This window comes from Accipiter gentilis, chromosome 2, assembly GCF_929443795.1.
Source record: "Accipiter gentilis chromosome 2, bAccGen1.1, whole genome shotgun sequence".
Taxonomy (NCBI): domain Eukaryota; kingdom Metazoa; phylum Chordata; class Aves; order Accipitriformes; family Accipitridae; genus Astur; species Astur gentilis.
In genome coordinates, this window is record NC_064881.1 from 54,483,300 (window position 1) to 54,501,515 (window position 18,216).

Sequence of the window (18,216 nt, forward strand, 5' to 3'; positions counted from 1 at the left end):
AGACAGCTGGACTGCAGTACAGGCACGGTCACTGCCTCTGAGCCCAGCACATCTCCAGGTACTGTGTTTTAGCCTCCTGTTTCCCCGATGCGCAGCATCTCCAGCGCTACTCCTCTAGATCAGCCTGCATATGATGCCTCCCTTCCCATGGTACATCCGTCCAAGCAGGTTTGCTGCCCACACATTAACAAATCTCCACGTGTTCACCCACGCTGCTCTTTCCTAGCAAAGATGCTGTTAAAGAACCGTACATGAGAAGTAAAACGTTACTTTCTATTACTGCCCTAACTGGCATGGCTCACTGGGACAAAGCCAATGCATCTCTGAAGTACCTTGGAGCACTACTGGCTGCTATTTAGAGGTAAAGGTCAAGTCTGCCTGTAAACTGACTTGTGTATAAAAAGCAAAGAGTTAAAACTTGGTTCAAATGTACAGGCTACAGTAACCTGCAGTGTAAGCTCAAAAAGCAGCACAGAAATTCCCATTCCGCCTTAGGAGACCACGTCCCCTCCTGCTCGAGAACACCTCACACCGCTTGGCCAGGCTGCAGAAACAGGACACAAGATATTACGGACTCATAAAGCATGGTGTAAAACACAGAAAATACCTGGCCAGCAATTTCACAGATGATCATCTTACAAATTTTACGTCTTTGCTATATAGACTGGGCCTCATTTTTTCCACGCCAGGATAGACATGCAGAACAGATATGCAGAACAAAACAGTTGCGCTCTCAGAGCTATTGCAGAAAGGTGAAGAGAGAAACAGGACTGCAGAGTTCTGCTTAATTCTAAGTCTAGGACTAAAAGCCATGCGGTTACTCATCTCCCAGACGATTTTAAGCAGCTTTTAACCAGGGCACCTTACTCCCCAAAGGTGGGAGGGCTTCTGTTAATGAGGCTTTTCTGAGCACGGTGACTAAACTTGGATATCACCTAGTTGGCTTCATTATGTCCTAGCTCAGCTTTTCTCTCACCTAACGCTGATGGATTCAATCTTTTCAACAAATGTTCTAATGCAAACTCTATCCCCTTAGGTCAGTGTCAAACGATAATATATATGTTGCTTTTGGAACCCTGAAACCATAAAGCAAGCTACACGGGTCAAAATTATTTGGTATGATTTACTGGGGGTTTGCATACGGTAAACTAATTCTGGTGAAGAGGAATTATACTGCAAAAGGCCAAGTTCTTGTGTCTGTTTAGATTTATTTTTGTCAAGAGAAATTTTAACTTTTAAATTCTGTTAGCAACTGGGGCCTTGTAAAAGCGGCAGGGCCTTGTAAACAGAGTCTGGTCAGGAGGAAGTGCTCTCAGCGTCCCATGGCAGAGCTTCGCGCGCTGAGCCAAAGCGAACACAATCCCTGAAGGAGACATGGAGAAAACCGATAAAAACAGGTGCAGACACCACGGCTAGCTTGCTGCTTTCAACAATCTGTTTAAAATTAAACTTACGGATACACTTGGGCTCCCAGCGGACTCGAGCAGAGCCGATGAATCACTGGGAAGTGACAGCCCCCCCGTCTCACCTTCCTGCCCCGCGCGTTGCACGAGGGCAGCAGCGTTTGGGAAAGCCGCAGGCAGGGGAGCACCGAGCGCGGGCGCTGCCGGGACAGCCAGGTGCTAGCGGGCAGGCAGAGGTCTCCTTCCTCCCTACAAAAGAGCTCGTCAGGGCAGATATTTCCAAATCAAGGGACAATGTCTCCATTGAGAGGGCTGGTTTGGTTTCACCACTGTCCTTACGCAGCCGGCGGTCAGGCTCGTTTTGTTATGCTTGTAACGTCAGTAATTACTGCAACGCCTTTCCAGGGCAATGCCACAGTGGCGCAGAAATCCATTATCTACTATTCTACACCCACAGTAGACGCACACAGATAAAAAGAAGTCCAAGTGTTATCTTCTTGAGTTGTTTACGGTCCTAAAAGACAAGCACGCTACCACACCTAAGGTTAAGCTAAACCACTCTCCTTACAGAGCGGCAGGCGGGTCTCACGAGATGAGGAATTACAGAAAGGCACCGATAGAACTGGAGCTGGGAAAGAACATTATATTCAGATAAATGTTGCTGAGTACCTGACAGCTAGTGAGGCACCGCAAGAGCCAACTTTAATTGCAATTGTCAGTTTAAAATCTAAACAGTTCCAAGCTAAAAAGCCCAGAAGAAAACATTTGGCTTAGATGAGTCACAGCTTCAGAGGCTAAGAAAGCAGAACGGAAGCCAAGAGAAACTGCAGAAATTCTAGGTCAGTAACCTGCTCAAAATTTAGTGTAATTAATAACCACTCTTTGCTTGAAGATATCTCTGGAAGGCATTGGCCTCCCAGCTGACGGGACGGTGTTCAAGCGGATGCGGTTCCCCCTTGCTGAGGCTGGGGTTCCTATCCTTTCTCCTGCAGTGGTTTCTGATGACTTTCCAATTCTAAAATACTAGAAGACAAAAGCAATCAGAAATAGAAAAGATACTAACAGTAACGCTTTTAACACAAAACATCTCATGTGAGAAAAAGCATCCTGGCTGTTGTTAAATTAAGCATTTAAGTTACGCAGTACCCTTTAATATCAAAAGATGACTTACTACAGTCAACCTGTTAATAATGGTTCTAGCAAAGCCTCAGCACCGATAAGAAACTGCTGATGGTACTGCAGAGTAAAAAGCAATACTTTCCAACGCAATTCCCAAATGCCAGCACAAAGAAGTTACGAGAAGATGTTAAGTAACCGATGCTTAAGCTGGGCAGTAATTATGTTGACCCCGGAGGGAAAGAGAGCAAGAGTTGTACAACAATGTGCAGCCAAAGCCGTTAGCCTTGGTGCCCCAGCTCCGGCAAGGCTTGCAGCATTAGCTGGTCACATCTGGTCTTCGCTTTTGGAAAAACCAAGTGTCTTTCAGCTGCTGTGATCCCCGACACGTCTGTGCAGTGTCAGGCTGCAGGAATCCCAGGCTGCACGGTGACAGTTCCAAAGAATCACTTCTACACCAGACTTGCGTGAGATACCATGATTTAGAGAATAGGAAAATGAAAGGGATGCGTTAGCATGAGCTGTCTGAAGTAGAGTACAAAACTGAAACCAAAATTCAAGGCCTCGCTGTGACTTATTTAATCTATGCAGAACTGCCTGAAGGGGTTGTCTTAACATGCTCCAATAAATTTCACTTCATGATAAACAGGAAAAAAAAATCAGCAAAGGAAGTAATTTTCAGATGGTTAACTATCTGAAAAAAGCAGCTGAGAATAACAGAGGAGCTTAACCAAGCACAGTGACGCACTTTCAACCTCTACTCCAGATCCCTCTTCAGCTAGCAGGAGCGGATGAAAGCTCTGCTACAGCACCGCTGCCAGAACGAAAGGCGACTCCTTGTTTCTTCAGCAAGAGGTGAGGGACCCTCAGGCTTTAAGTTCCCCAGAATGAGAAGATTTGCTCTTTTTGCACATTTCTCTCCACGAGGTAACTAGAAGGACAAAGGAATCGTGATGCAATGTGACCCTTAACTCCAAAAGCCAGGAAGGCGGGAGGCCACAAAGAGCATAAAATCTTCCCTAAAGCTCCCAGTCATTTCAGACACTTGTTTCACCTGTAGCTTGCTTGCCTTTTTTTTTTTTTTTTTTTTTTTTTTTTAAAAAAAAACAAAACCAAAGCCACCCCCCCCCCCAAAACCCCCAAACCAAAGCAAAAAACTCAACTCTCCAGAGGCCCATCAAGTACCTGGAAGAAGACAAGGGACTTCTGTTTTCCAGGAGAAGCAAAAAACACCACACTAAAACTACCCACCCACCCCCCACCCCCCCCCAATATGTCAAACTAAGAGCACAGAAGTGCAGATTAACCGAACCTAAACAGGTGAAATTCCCCTGCGTTCCAGGGAAGCGATGTCCTCGCTCACAAAACCTCAGCCCCTCGGGAGCACTATCCAGTTCTGCTGAAGGAGCTGCTGACAAGGAAGAATAAATATTTTCACATCCAAAGTTCAGTTTATCTACTTTTCATCATTTGCTGCCAGTGTTAGAGACTGACAGCAAATTATCCAGACACGCATTATTACATGACAGCGGAGATGTGTTTGACTGTATTCCTGAGCCTTTCAGGCAGACTTTTTGAGCTAAGCTGTGTCAATATGAGAAGATTTGAGAAGGTCTGTTCACAGCTGTGCAATAAAAAGACATTTACTAGGAGCATTATATTGGATGTGCCAAAGATGATATCCAATTCAAACCAGTAAAAACCCCCAGAACAGCTTTTCCTCTACTAGCTTCAACCCATATGCATTTTCAATATGTTCTAAAGATCTTACTTCGACAGAAGACAAGCCGTGACTGTAAACCTTTTTTTATGCCAACAAAGCAGCTTAATATAAATTACACCTGGTGTGTTTAGCGAAAGCGGAGCCCCCTCCCCTGATCAAAATACACCTTTAGACAGAAAAAAAATAATTAAGAATGGAGTGTTTCAGGCACTAAGAAATAGCTTTATGCTTCTGGCAACGTCATCCCTTTGGAGATGACTGTCACTGTTTCAGGTAATACAAACCAGTTGTAATTTCCCACCATAACGATGCAGACACATTTCACTAGATGCACGAGACAGACGGAACACTTCTGTGCTCAGCCTTGGTCAGACACCAGAGCCCTTTGCTGGAGGAGTATGATCGAGCAGATGAAGAGCTGGACTACAGACCCTCTTTCAGCTGCTACCTGCCCACCCATATAACAGGAACAACTCCCTGTTTCCACTGGTGACTCCGCATGGAACCCAGCAGAATTTCACAGGAGCGACTCTCAGGCTGTGGCTAAAGCGCAGGTCTCCTCTACAGCTGAGCAAGTCTACTCAGATCCAAGTTCAACAGGGAGAACAAAGTCACATTTACAGTCAGCTCATGTTAGTGCCTACTAACATACTCTCTGTTCAAGGGGAAAAGTCTTGGAATTGGATTCCTCAAAAATCTGTAAGATGGGAACAGGTCTGTTGGTGAGGGGGGAGGGGAAGAGCACTAGCAAGACACCAGACACTAAAATCTTTCCAGAGCGTACTTTGTGGCATCAGATTTTCAAGACAAAAAAAAACCCCAGAACACTGGGCTCATCTGGTCTGTAAAGCACAAGCCGTAGCACTTACATGTCTTCGCTCCTGCTTCAAGTCCAATAGCTGTGCTGAAATGGAGAATCTTGAATTCCCATTTTCAGCGGTGAAGAAATCAACCACAGCCTTCCACGTATTATTCAAATACTTCTTTTCACTTAAGAACACAGACCTTATTGCTAGTCTAATTTTGACTATTTTCACCTCTGTCACTGCATGAAAAAGACTCAAGCTACTGTTCCTCGGGCTGGAGTTACATCCAGAGGTGCACGCACATCAGCATTCGCTCACCTTCCTTTTCAGTAAAGAAAGCTGAGCTCCTCCAGCCACTCATTACTCAGCAAGTTTCCTATCGCTTCACTCATTCCTGTTTCTGTTCCTGAAGTTTGCTCAATGATTCAGCATTCTTCCACTGCTGACACAAGACCTCGACACACTCCTCTGGTTGTGACCAGACTACGTCTTTACAAAGTCAACAGTTAACCGAGATCCCCTGCGTATAACCATTACTATCAAAAGAGAACGTATGCAGGACCTTTCGGTCCCCTTGCAAGCTCATTTTCAGAGTTACCGCTCTTCATTCATAGTAACCTTGCACTTAGCCAAACAAAAATATGCTGGTTTTACAGCAAAATTAACCTGTTTCTAACTCACAGTTGAAAAACACTCAGACCTTCAGCTGAAGTTCACTTCACGCAATGTAACGTCAGGTAATCCACTCGGGCGTTTGAATGCTTGGCAGCTGTTTCTAGAAGCTGGGCTGTGCAAGACCAGCGTGAGGAAGTTTGAACTGCTCTGTATTTCTGTGCAGAAAAACCTCAGGAGGTCAGCGTTGTTAACCTCCTCCCTCAAAGACCAACACGCGCCAGTTTGTTTGACAGCTGGCCTCCTCCTTACCAAGTCAGAGCCTGTCGCAGTCTGAAATGGGCTTTTTTTCCATTCCCTGACCACCGGTAGGTGCATGGCACTAGCCAGCAGTGGTTTTTCTGCATTAACGGCTGACAAAGCAGCAGGCCTGTCTGGAAGTTCTGCGTTGCGACTGAAGTCTCTTCCATCTTGCGCGGACACAAACGGTTCCCATATCGAGCCACTGACGTGTTTCAAGCCTCCGCACTGGAGGATTAAAAGCCATTATTCCCACAGAATTTGCAAGAGACCTCTGCACACTTTGTGGTGCAGTTAAGGCAGGAATCCAACAGGATTCTGGCTGCTCCCAGCTGCAGCGATTCAGTGAGAAGCGGCACCACAATAGGCACAAGTTGAAGGTCTTAATGCACACCATTTCACCTACAAAATGATGGTAGCTGAGCAGGTGCTAGAGGAGGTTGACTGTTGACACTGGTGTGGAGAAGGGGAAGAAGAACCTGGAATAACCCTGCTGTGGAGATGCAACATGATGCAAACCAGCAGGCCCTCAAGAGCATTCCATAAACTTGTGAAGAAAACAAGTGACAGTGATGTGATGGTAAGAACCAGCTGATGCTTTGAAGCACGCCACAGATCCAGAACTAGAAAGGCTAATCTTAAGTGAATTGGATGTATTATTATTCAAGAAGCAAGAAAATAATTTTTAACCACAAGTTCCTGAGAAAATGAAGACTTGAAACATGGCTTGCAAACTCCACCCTCCCGAAAAGGAACAGCAATCTAAGTATGGGGATCCGGTACTAATAATGGAGACGGGAAAAATTAAAGATAATGAAACGTAGACCCAAAAGCTGTGTTTATTGAGAGATGTGGAGAACCTGCAGAAGACCGAAAAAACCCAGTTCCTAATGGCTGTGATGGATGGAGAAGTAGCCAGGAAGAATGGAACACACTAAACCAAGAAAAGGTTACTATGCTATTACAAGCTACAGAGAGCTGGCAGCTGGATATTCCAACCCAGAGCCCGTACAGCACTAGCTCGCTTGGGGTAAGTCCCCCCACGCAGCTCAGCCCAGCAGCCTGTCCAGGCTGAGGAGTAAGGGTCCCATCGCCCCCTCCTCTGCTCCCAGACCTGCTAAGGAACCTGCCCCTCCGCTCGCTAGTCCCCCACTTCTTTTTGTTGGATGTTTTCTGTTGTGCTGGCAATCAGACCAGCTCTTGTGGCAGAGTACCAGAGCCACGGCACGGTACCGAGTGGGAGCACATGTGAAGCAGCCGGTACGGCGAAGGGCAGCAGCTCTTTTGGGAAGCAGGCGGCTGCGCAGCTGGGACTGCACCTCTTCCAGGCATCAGTCTCAAGACGAAGACCTGCTAATAGGCAGTTGCACAGCACTCGTAGTTCACACAAATCGTTTAATTTTGATTGTCTTACAGGAGCCTATTTACCTGATAAGCTTTCAAAAATACAAAACACATTTCTTATTAATTGGTCAATAACTATCTTCCTGGAAGGAGGGGGAAAGCTTTGCTGCTTTGAGGGAGGTTCTCAGTTCTCTGCTATCAGTAGAGCTCAAAGTACTGCTGTAGGCACTCCACCTAGTGGTTTAGAGACCATTTATAATTAATAATGCTAATGTTTGCTTTAGCAAGAGCCAACAGAGCAGCCAGAATGCAGCCTAGAGACCTATAATGCATTTGTGAACGCTCTCATCCTTAACGCAGGGGTACAAGCCTAGACGATCTCAAAACATGCCACAGGACTGCAGAAGCCACGAAAATTTTGATGAGCACCGTGTGGTGGGAGCAGAAGACTGGCAGCTGGGTTTGAAGACGGCTCTTAATGTTGCTTGTTCTTCCTGCAAGGGACAAAAAACAAACGTGCAAAAGCAGAAGCCTCCCACGTGAACTTGTCATAACGGCTGGGACTAGAGCTGCCAAAAGACACGACGCATCACAGCGAGTGGCAAACTAATTGTTTTAGGCAGCTGATTGCTTTTCCAGGAAAGTGGAAAAAAATGGCTTCCAATCCAGGGACACACAAGTTTACCCTGTTGTGGATTTAACAGCGGGTTCATTACTAATGAGCCATCTGATATAACTTGTACAATTGCTGGCGGACTAATGAAGATTTTGCTGGCTACACGCGTGTCAAGTATGCTTCGTTAAGGTAGCTTTTTGGTCATTCAAGGTTGGCTGCACATGAGTTTTTCATTCAAAGCCATGCCAGGCAAGTCACTTAGTTCACTTGAAAGGGAAAAGAGAAAGAGCCACCTCTGCTGTCTACAGACCCACAAAACTGCAGTATCGATAACAGTGCACAAATCTTTTACCCGCCACCATTTACCAACAGGTCAGAAGGACAATCTACTTTTCTTTCTCCCCTTGCAAAGAGCCTGAGGAGAAGCACAGCCTAGATATAAGGATGGGCACTCACACCTGGGGCAAACCAGAATATGAAGAGAATCATGAGAATGAGTTAGGAGTCGAAGCAGGCTCTCTCCTCTCCCATGAACACCAGAGGTGCTAGAGAAGTGATCTGCAAGCAGAAGATATAGTAATGAAATCCAAGAAAAGGGACGCTTTGGAACACAGTGCGGAGGAAGTATTATTCCACTATGAAACTGTCCCTTCAAAAGCCCCCACCCTGCTTTCCTGCTTCATCCAGCAAGAATGGAGGGCTGCTTGCTCCATTTTCCATAAGACCCAGAAGCAAATTCCTTAGAAACAATGGCAGATGAAGCTAGGCGTAAAATAAAATTCACAGATATATGATTCATTCCACTTTGTGGAGAGGTAAACAAGGAGGAGGAAAAAAAAAAAAAAAAAAGAAGAGCTTTAAACCAAGATTTATAAAGTTGCCTAAAGAAATCATTCCCCCAGACCCCCATATTCCTTGGACTCAACAGGTATGTAAACTTAAAGGCAACTTTAAGAACCTCAGTGCAAGTCTTACAACTGGCAGATTATACACAGATCCTGCTATCTGGGAGGGCAGCCAGTTCCTGGTGCATCACTTAAAAGATTCTGACTAGGTGACGTTAACTAAATTCTTCTGCATGACCAGCACGGGAAAAAGTCACGTAAGGGTGAGCAACAGTGCCCTGATTATCTCTAAAGGTAAGGCAGTGTTTATCAGTGGGAATCAAGATCACCCATTTTGCCTCCCAACCCAACAGCAAATACTGGGTGAGCAGTATCCGGTGAGAATTTAACTGGGTACAATTAAGAAGTCAAGAGCCTGGAGTAAGAACACAGTATTAGAACAGAAGTTATCCCAAATGACTTGAATACCCTGGTGCAGTGTAAGACAAGGCAGAATAGTTGTGTTTTGCTGGACGAAAAAAAATCACAATGGAAACACCCAGCACCATGCACTGACTGAAATTTCAGATTGTAACCCTCGTGGCAGTGAAGGAAGTTCCCGAAGTCTTCACAGCCTTTCCAACTCAAAGCAGAGCTGTACTCCAAAGAAGCTCTACACTGTGTTTGGGGTCACAGGTCTGGTTGCTGTGACACCAGGTCTTTAATGGGTTTTAATTGTGTTCAAAAGATCCCTCCACCACCCCCTTCTTGCCCTAAGCAGAAAGCCTCTTAAAGCCCAGGCTATACCCTTGAGACAAATGGAAGCTGGAACAGAGCAAGCAAGCAGCAGTCAGCCTTCTCTCAGATAAGGTCTTAAAAATAATGTGTTCAGGAAAGAAATCATGGGCAAACTCTCCTGCATTTTCTGCCACCCCCTCCCCACATACATACTGCTTCATGGCTATCAGCTTGGAGTCCATGCTCTCCTGCTTTCCTTTCATCACCTGGATGTCAGTCAGTAACTTGGTTACATTGTCTTGCCGAACCTTTATATCCTCATTCTTTATACTGGATACCTGGAGACAGAAAGGAAGATGTCAGTGATGTTTCCTTCCTACAAAATGGTTATTTAAGCTTCAAAGTTGATACTGCATATAATTTATCTCGCCCCTCTAGACCAACCGCTGTATTCACACCTGAGTGCACTGTGTCAAGGGACTAAAACCAGCCACCTACAAAGCAAGTTTTCTGCAAGCATATTGCTATATGAGAACATCAAATTCTGTCGCAGCCTTAAAAAAAAATAATAATCTTTTTGGATCAGAAATACAGTCCTCAGGTAAAAGTGAAGGCCTGCACCAGACCTGTTTGCCTACGCAAACCTTCAGATAGGCAATGGGCCAAGACATTCATTCTTATCTATGACAATCCTAAAACTAAAACTTAACAGTCACAAAGACCAGGAAGCACATTTGTACTTAAGATAGGAAACAAACATTCGCCTCACACACTTTCAAAAGTCTCTGCTGCGTGCAGTGAACTGAATATCGGTCTTAGCAATTAAGAAAGTCATTAGCTGGTCTGAGAAAGAAAATCAAGAGAAAAAGGGCAGATGAGCTCACTGCAGCAGAGAGGCCTGCAGGCGGAACGGTAAGCCTCTTCCAGAGATCCCTGAGCAGCAGCCGGTCGCTCGACATCCTCATCATTTCCACTACAAGTGTTAAAGCAGCTGAGGAGAAGATTCTGAGCAGACGATTTTATTTTTCTGATAAAATACTCATGAGAAATGACACCTAGACATGTTTCACAAGAGCTGTATCACGTGAGAAGTCTATGAATCTGCCAACCATTATAGGGGTTAACACATCTCACCTATTCAATAGCAGCTTCTCTCCACTTCACTTGCCAGCAGGTCATATATCTTTAAGATCTCTTTACATCCTTCTAACGCGTTTGCCCACTGTGAAAATGTCTAGAGGAACTAAATGCCTCAGTGAAAATGGCACTTACGGTTATTTGAGAGCACCCTGGGATAGGCAGAAGAGTGAGCTACTCTCTCTACACATTGCTTCGATTAATATTTTGAGAAGAATGACAAAAACATGTTTCTCCAGCCCACACTTCAGGACTAATAAATTAGCCTGCAAAATTCATAAGCATTTTTGGAACTCCTGATACCAACTGTTGCTATACCATGACTTCAGTACATGTACTGCAATTCTGTATTTCAAGAAATGGGGGCAGTTGTAAAACAGCACATCTGTGAGTTTAAAGGGAAAATGCATAAGTTTATAATTGGGATATGCTGGACGTTAACACATTTAAGATAATTCAGGTATCTTATCCTTCCTTTTCCTCCTGCCACTACTACATCTAACATATCTCCATGTGTCTGTGTGCATACACTTTGTATGTACGTATTTTTCATTCCTTGAAGCATTTTAAGACTGCAGCTCAACTAGTGATCACTCTCCCTCCTACTGAAAGGTACAATTGCTCTTCAGTCTCTCCAGAGAACACATTAAACTTCCCTCCACCAAGCTAAATTCAAACAGGTGCTACTTGTCCAGAAAAACAGGAAAAAATATAGTGACCCTTTTTACTGAACTCAGAAACAATTTGGTTTGCAAGGCCAGAGTGCTGGCTTTTTCATGTTGGTGGTGTGGGAGAGAGGAAGTCTCAAGCAGTGCCATAAAGAACCTAATGCTGAAAACATTGAGAAAAAGACCCACAAACAAAAGGGACTGGTACCAAGAACCTGAAGCCAGCTGATTAGCAGGATGGCACTGCAGCTTGTACCTGGGTGGGAGGGTAGAGACAGCCAGAAGAACTGCTGGCATAAAACAATAACCAAGGACGCCAATGCCCCTCAACCCTTAGAGCACACTGGTGCTTTTCAGACTAATCCTCCGTTTTTAAACAGTTTATCTAGAGCTTGTCCCGAAAGATCTGTTGCATAAACTTACGCTGGTTACTTTCCTCTTGATGTTCTCCAGGAGGTGTTCCTGGCCTCGGATGAAGTACGGATGCTGGAATTCAGTATCATCTTTCTCTGGCTTCACCAATCCTCCCTGCTCAATGTGGACAACCTTTCGAAAGCCATCTGAAAATCAAAGGGGAGATAATTGGAGAAAAGCTTAACAGGCTAAATATGAACTTGAGAAAGCAGAAACTAGCACAAGTCACCCTTGTTTGTTTAAATACCCAGCGCTCCATCACTGTGGTATTGCTTTCTGACAAATCTCATCCTAAAAATGCTATGTGGAATGAGGAACCCCTCCTTAAATTGACAGACCTTCGGACAGAGGCTTATGCTGATCCTCTGAACAGCAAGTGGTACGAGTCCTCTCCAGCCACCAAACCCCTGTTTCTCCTTGTTTCTCCCCAGGAGAGCAGAGCCAGGCCATTCAGCTACCTGACCGGAGCAACAGCTTGACACAGACGGCTGAGAAGAGTGGGATCCACTTCCATATCCTAGAATCGTTTTGAAAAACACCTTTCGCTGCTCTCACAAGACCAAGCTACACCGATGGTTGGCTGATAGCATAGGTCAGCAAGAAGAAAGGCTGAAATTACTAGAACTAAACCAAGAGTCTCCAATTAACCTCCCCTTTTCCTGATAAAAGCCCCTCATTCACAGGGAACTGACCTGTTACATGAGTAAACAGCACCTTGCCTTGCCTTTTCAATGCAGAGCAAGATAAGGAAAGCCGTGTATTTCAACAAAACTTCTTTCAACAATATTGCCAAAAAGAGACTCAAACATTTAGCACACGCTCCAGGCAATCCCAGAGGGCTTATGTTTTATTTATTCAGGGAATAAAATGGTTTCTGAGAGCAATTAGCAACGTACTCAGCAACATACATGATGCAGATGAAGCACCGCCGCCTATCATCTCACAGACTAATGAAAATAGGAACACCTTGGAGACAAAACCACGCAAGTGCCCATCAGCACACAACGGGAGATGAGTTATTACTGCATTTAACTGAACTCCCAAGCCCCTCCATTCTCCATTTCAGTGCCTTCTCACAGCACCACATATTATCTCACCCTACAGGCCCACGATGCAGGCTGCTGTAGCCAGCACGCCTATAATAAATTTGCACATTCCAGGGCACTGTAGGCACCCTGATCCTTAACCTGAAAGGAAGGAGGAATTTTCTTATAGTAAAGGAGACCCCAAGGCACAGAAGGTAAACAAATGACTTCCCAAAGGCTTCTGAGCCTTTCCAGAACACTTCTTTGTAAGTGAGCTGTACAACACTACTAGGACAGAGCTGACAATCTCTGCAAACAGGGTTAGTAGTCCTGAAGCAGACAATCAAGTTGACAATCTACTCGCCTTAATACTAAGGCTTAAAATTCTTCTTTTAACCAGTCTGCTCCACCTTAAGAAATATAAATCCACAGCATTTTTCTCATTCTAACATGTGGCAATTAAAAACATCCTGGCTCCAAACAATTCCCCAGAACTACAGCGACAGGCACCACTTTGGTTATCCCCGCAGCAACACAACTGTCTGGTGAGGGTGACGGTGCAATTCCTCTGCTGCATAGGGAAGGGAGAGGCACAGCATGCTGGAAAGTGCTTCCGCAACAGTTCAGGCAGAAGTTATGCACCGAAGTCTTCAGATGTACTTAAAACACCTAAAAGCCACTCAAGAACAGAGTGTAGCGCATCAAAGTATTTTTGGATCTCAGCATTTCTGTAAACCGCTAGGATAAATCAAGAGTGTTATTTAAGTTGCTCAGACCACAGCTGTGGTTAAAAAAAAAGCTTCCTGCACTTGCAGCAGAAAGTGATTTAGAGAAATTACACGTTATTGTAGTGATATTAGCCAGTTTTCGGTTATTCAAGTCATCCTTAAAAACTAAAGGCCCCGGTCACGAAGCACAGAATGTGCCCCACAGCTATTCAAAGAGCTGGTGTTGAAAGGTAATGAAAATGTCATCCTTTCTAATAACATTGGAATGCTCTCTGCAGCCCACATCTGGAGCATTAAAGTTAATCCCTGATATAACCTCCACGTGAGAGGTGTATGAAAGGCATCCTTTATGTTGCTGCCTATCACAAGAACCCGCAGCCAAAACGTAAATGCAGATCTGTGTGCGCGGGGAGGAAACCGAGCAGACTGCCGTGAAGCAATGTCTCTGGGATAATCCCAGAATGTTCCTGTTAGCTGGCAGGAAAGAGCAGCCACAAACGCACCCATCAATCTCGGAGCATTTACACAGTCAGGCAGTTCTCGATTTCCTTGCACATCCGAAGAGTAAGAGAAGGGTTAAGCAGTATAAGTTTGGAAAACCAGGAAGGGGGGAGCATGGAGAAGAAGAATATTGCTTGATTAGTAGAGGACAGGGAACTAGTAGCACAGAGATACTTGGTCAGAACAGCAAAAGCTTTGGGCAGTGCTCCATCTGTGTACCCAACCTGAAACACCAACTTGGATTCAGTTTGCTCACACAGCAACCACAGCAGGAGTAAAGGTGTCCCTATGCAAAATTTCCACCCGAGCTTGCAGCAGATCCCTGTTTTTGCCTGTGGGTGTGCCCAGAAAGGTGACCAAGGCTCAGCACACACTGTGAAACACCAGTTCTGGAGAATTTCATAACCCTCTCTCAGGTTTTGCACAGGGATCCACAGCCTGACAACTAGCTCAGAGGCACTCTTCACGTTACTGGACTATTGACCCAGTCAGGATAACGAACTTCGCATTGCCCTGTAAACAGGTAACACAGAAATATACAATTATGCTAAAAGTGAAGTGATTTGAGAAAAATGCAACAACAACTGCACAGCTGTACTAGAAGCTAACCAAGCAAATCCCCAAAAACTAAGCGTAGAAAATCTTGTTCCATTTTGGGCACCTTTCTCTTTACTACATGTCCTTTAGCAATCCCTGTTCTTCAAGCAAACCCGCCAAGCAGTGTAGGGACAAACTCTGAATTTACTTTCAAGTTTGACATACATCTACCATATCACTCAACTCTAAAATAAATTGAAATCCTCAAACTGCCACCAATCACACGCTAAGAAATCTGTTTTATAATTCAAGTAAATCAAAGCCTCTGTAACACAGATTGGGAAGAATGGGATCTATGTTAAAAAACAGATTAAGCATAGGAAAAAAGTTATAAACACCTGAATATGGAAGTTACATTTACTCATTTTCTAGTGCAAGATGTGAAGTCTAGCTTTCCATCATCTCAATAATGTATCATGCTATCATGGCAGTGTAACTGAACATATCAGAAAGATCCCAAAGTCTGGTTGAGGGCAGGAATTCTGTTTAGAGAACCCAGCTCTTGAGGTCTGAAAAAAAAAAATCTCAGCTCCATTTCTGACCAGAACACGTTTGTTGTTTGGTCCCCCCCCCCGAGAACTATTGAACCACTTGGGAAAGGTGTTGTTAGAAAGAAGTTTCAGTCCTGTCTTAGCTTGGTCTTGGAGATTTATTACTTCTTTCCCCCCCTGCTTTTTAAAAGAACACCTTATCACTCAGATGTGCTTTTGTCTGATCACCTAATTCTGTTCCAGCTCTATCTCCGCTATTGAAAGGAGGAGCTGACACCCGGAATTATGTTAATCCCCCCGCCCTCCCCTGCCCTTTTAACATTACATACGGTGAGGGGAACAGACCAGACAGCTTGCTTTCTTCTTCTTATTCCCCAGTTGCAGCAGCGTCCGTTGGAGAGGCAGCCTTTACCTTATTTGACAAGCTAATGCTCAGGTTGATCCTATTCCAAAGCATTCCAGGACACGCAAGTACTAAAGACACCTGCAGACATGTGCTTTGGAGGGAAGTATCGCCCTCCTCCCTCCAAATGCAAGTCAGATGTGGTGACAGGACAGACAAGAGAAGTGCAGCTGGAGAGGTCACTGCTTGGGCTGGGAAGCAAAGCTGCTGAAGGAGCCTGTCCTTCTGCAGGGTGACCTGCCACCCCTCGCCAGCAGACAGGAGCTGAGCCTTCCTACCTGTCCTCCAGCAAAAGGAACAGCAAGGAAGGTGAAAAGCACCAATTAGCGATATTCTGGAGTCCTTATTCTCCTGGCAGGATTTGGTATTTTGGGCATACCTCTCCTCAACGGTGATGGGAAGTGGAGTATTCCCTAGTTCTCTGGGAACTCTTGACCCTTCTCAGAGCTATGCAAGCAGGTGCCACTTTTCACCTACAAATGTGCGTAAGTAAAAAAACTCCAAAACCAAAAACCGAACCAAAACAAACCGGGAAGACAAGAAAAGATCACGTAAAACCAAGTTAATTTTCTTCCATGACAGTATAGCAAGCTTCATCAACAGAAAAGCAGCAGACATCCCACGCGAAGCTTGACATCCTCAAAGCAAGAAAATCAGCAAGGTGAAACTGATATAATGTGGGCGTAAACCCAACAGAAAAAGCCTTATTTAGGGAGCAGTTAGCAAAATATATTGTAGTGCGTGGTCTAAGAGTGTGGGCCCAGTCCCATCCAGCATCTTCATTAATGGCATGAGGGACTGAATAGAGCATGTTTGCTAAACGGGCTGATAAGATGCAGCTGGGAAGAGCTGCAAGTATGTTGAAAGACATGACTGCAATTCAAAGTGATTTTGGCAAGAGGAATGAAAGTCACTACTGACAAATACAAGGTACAACTCTGAGGCAGGAGTAAAACCAAAGAAATACAGGAGGGAAAACCACTGGGTAGATAGTAGCTCAAGAGAAGATAATGCGAGCGCTGTAGTGGATCGTGAACTGAACATAAATTCAATGTCATACTGCTGACGAAAAGGCCAATGCCATAATGCGATGTACACAAAAGTGTTGCCTTCAAGACACACAAATTACTCTTTTTATTCTATGCAGTGATACACCCAATGTTGGCTACTGCACTTCAACAAAGAGATGGAACAAAGTCAGTTGAGAAAGGAATGCAAATGATTAAAGGCTGGAAAACAACCTAAAAGAATTAAAAAACCAGGCTGTTTACTCTGAAGAAAAAAAAAAGAAAAAATAGAGGACTGAAGAGAGATATCAAGTTTTCAAAGACACAAAGGCTGATGCAAAGGAAAAAGGAATAAATAAATCTCTTTATATCCGCAGCAGATAGGAAAGAAGTGGAGTATTTAAACTGTAGCTGGGACGGTTTGGGTTAGACATTCAGCAATCAACTCCACTGCTTCACTATCCTTATATCAACAGCATTTCCTTTAAGAGCTTATGGAATCTTTATTACTGGAGGCTTGGAAAAAATAGGTTTGATGCAAAGTCATCAGGAACAACACAGAGGTAGTTGATCCTGCCTTGAAGCAGAGGATTGGACTAAATGATTTTGAGGTCCCTCCAGCCCTATTCTGCTACAGTTCTACGATTTTTTTATTTATTTTTTTAAATAATTGCTGTTTAGTAGAGCAAGTTCAGTCAATGCCTGCTCTACAGGACACTGGCAGCAACGTCCCCTCAAGAACGGGAGCAGAAAATGAACAAGTCCCATGGGGTGGGCCTGCCTCATGGAGCATTCCAGAGGAGGTCCTCCTGCATGACACAGGATGGCAAAGAGTGCCATCGAAAACGTTAATGATGGGCGAACACACGGAAAGCATTCAGAACTCCTGCACTAACAATCGGGGAATTTCAGGATAAAAGAACTCTGGGAGTCTGAAGTTGTTTATATCTAGCAGAAGTTTTCAGTTTTAGAAGTTGTTACTCCCTTCAGCAGAGGCCAAGCTTAAAACTACCACTTGGTGCCCAAAAACTGAGTGATCACAAAGCTAGCAAATACTCCCAACTCAATGAAATGTCCCCTGTGTTAAACCTGGGCAGAAGACAGAAACCTTATTTCGGGACAAACTTTATACTTTGCACTCCGAGCTGACCAGAAGATACTTACACATATTGAGCTGCCGTACAAAGCTGGCCATGTTGTTGTGTTTGAAGTATTTTGGAAGCACCTCCTTGGCAAATTGGCCTTGGTCAAACACATGGAAGCTGCTTCCACTCTGTCAAAAAAAAACAAACCAAAACATTATCAACCACTGTTACACAGAAAGAGAGAAGCCCACCTGCCCCTTCATTTGACAAATATAAATTCTGCATTGCCATGGGTGAAATCAGTAACGGCCCCGTATCTTGGAGTCCCTCAGCTGCAGGTAAGAATGTAGTTTATTAGCTTTGTTTGAAGCTGTTACCATCTGACCAACACAAGCTCCTATCAATACAGCTCAGAGGGACCCCAACAACGTCCTTCAGCTCCCGATGCAGTTAGCATTTAGCACATCGCTGCATCTCAGCTGAGCCAGGGTAACTGCCCACGGAGCTTTCTTGGCCAAAGTCACATTTCCTTGCACTCAGCCCAGAACAACAACATGCATCCGTCAGTTATTGAGAACGGGCAGACAGCCGATAACTCTTTACGCTGTAATCAAGCTGCTAATGTGGAAGAACCAGCAGAGCACAACTCCCCACAGACTTAAAAAAGCAATCCAGGAG

General features: G+C 44.6%; 1 protein-coding gene across 3 annotated transcripts in view; it reads right to left on the minus strand.

Moving 5' to 3' along the window:
- HSF1 (heat shock transcription factor 1) overlaps nucleotides 1-18,216 on the minus strand; it is a 70,176-nt gene that overhangs the window by 34,840 nt on the left and 17,120 nt on the right. For all 3 annotated transcript variants that reach the window (XM_049820250.1, XM_049820243.1, XM_049820259.1), the window contains exons 2-4: nucleotides 17,618-17,726; nucleotides 11,711-11,847; nucleotides 9,696-9,820 (exon numbers count right to left, since the gene is read on the minus strand). In XM_049820250.1, the coding sequence (XP_049676207.1) occupies nucleotides 9,696-9,820; nucleotides 11,711-11,847; nucleotides 17,618-17,726 (371 nt within the window). The remainder of the gene's footprint in view (nucleotides 1-9,695; nucleotides 9,821-11,710; nucleotides 11,848-17,617; nucleotides 17,727-18,216) is intronic.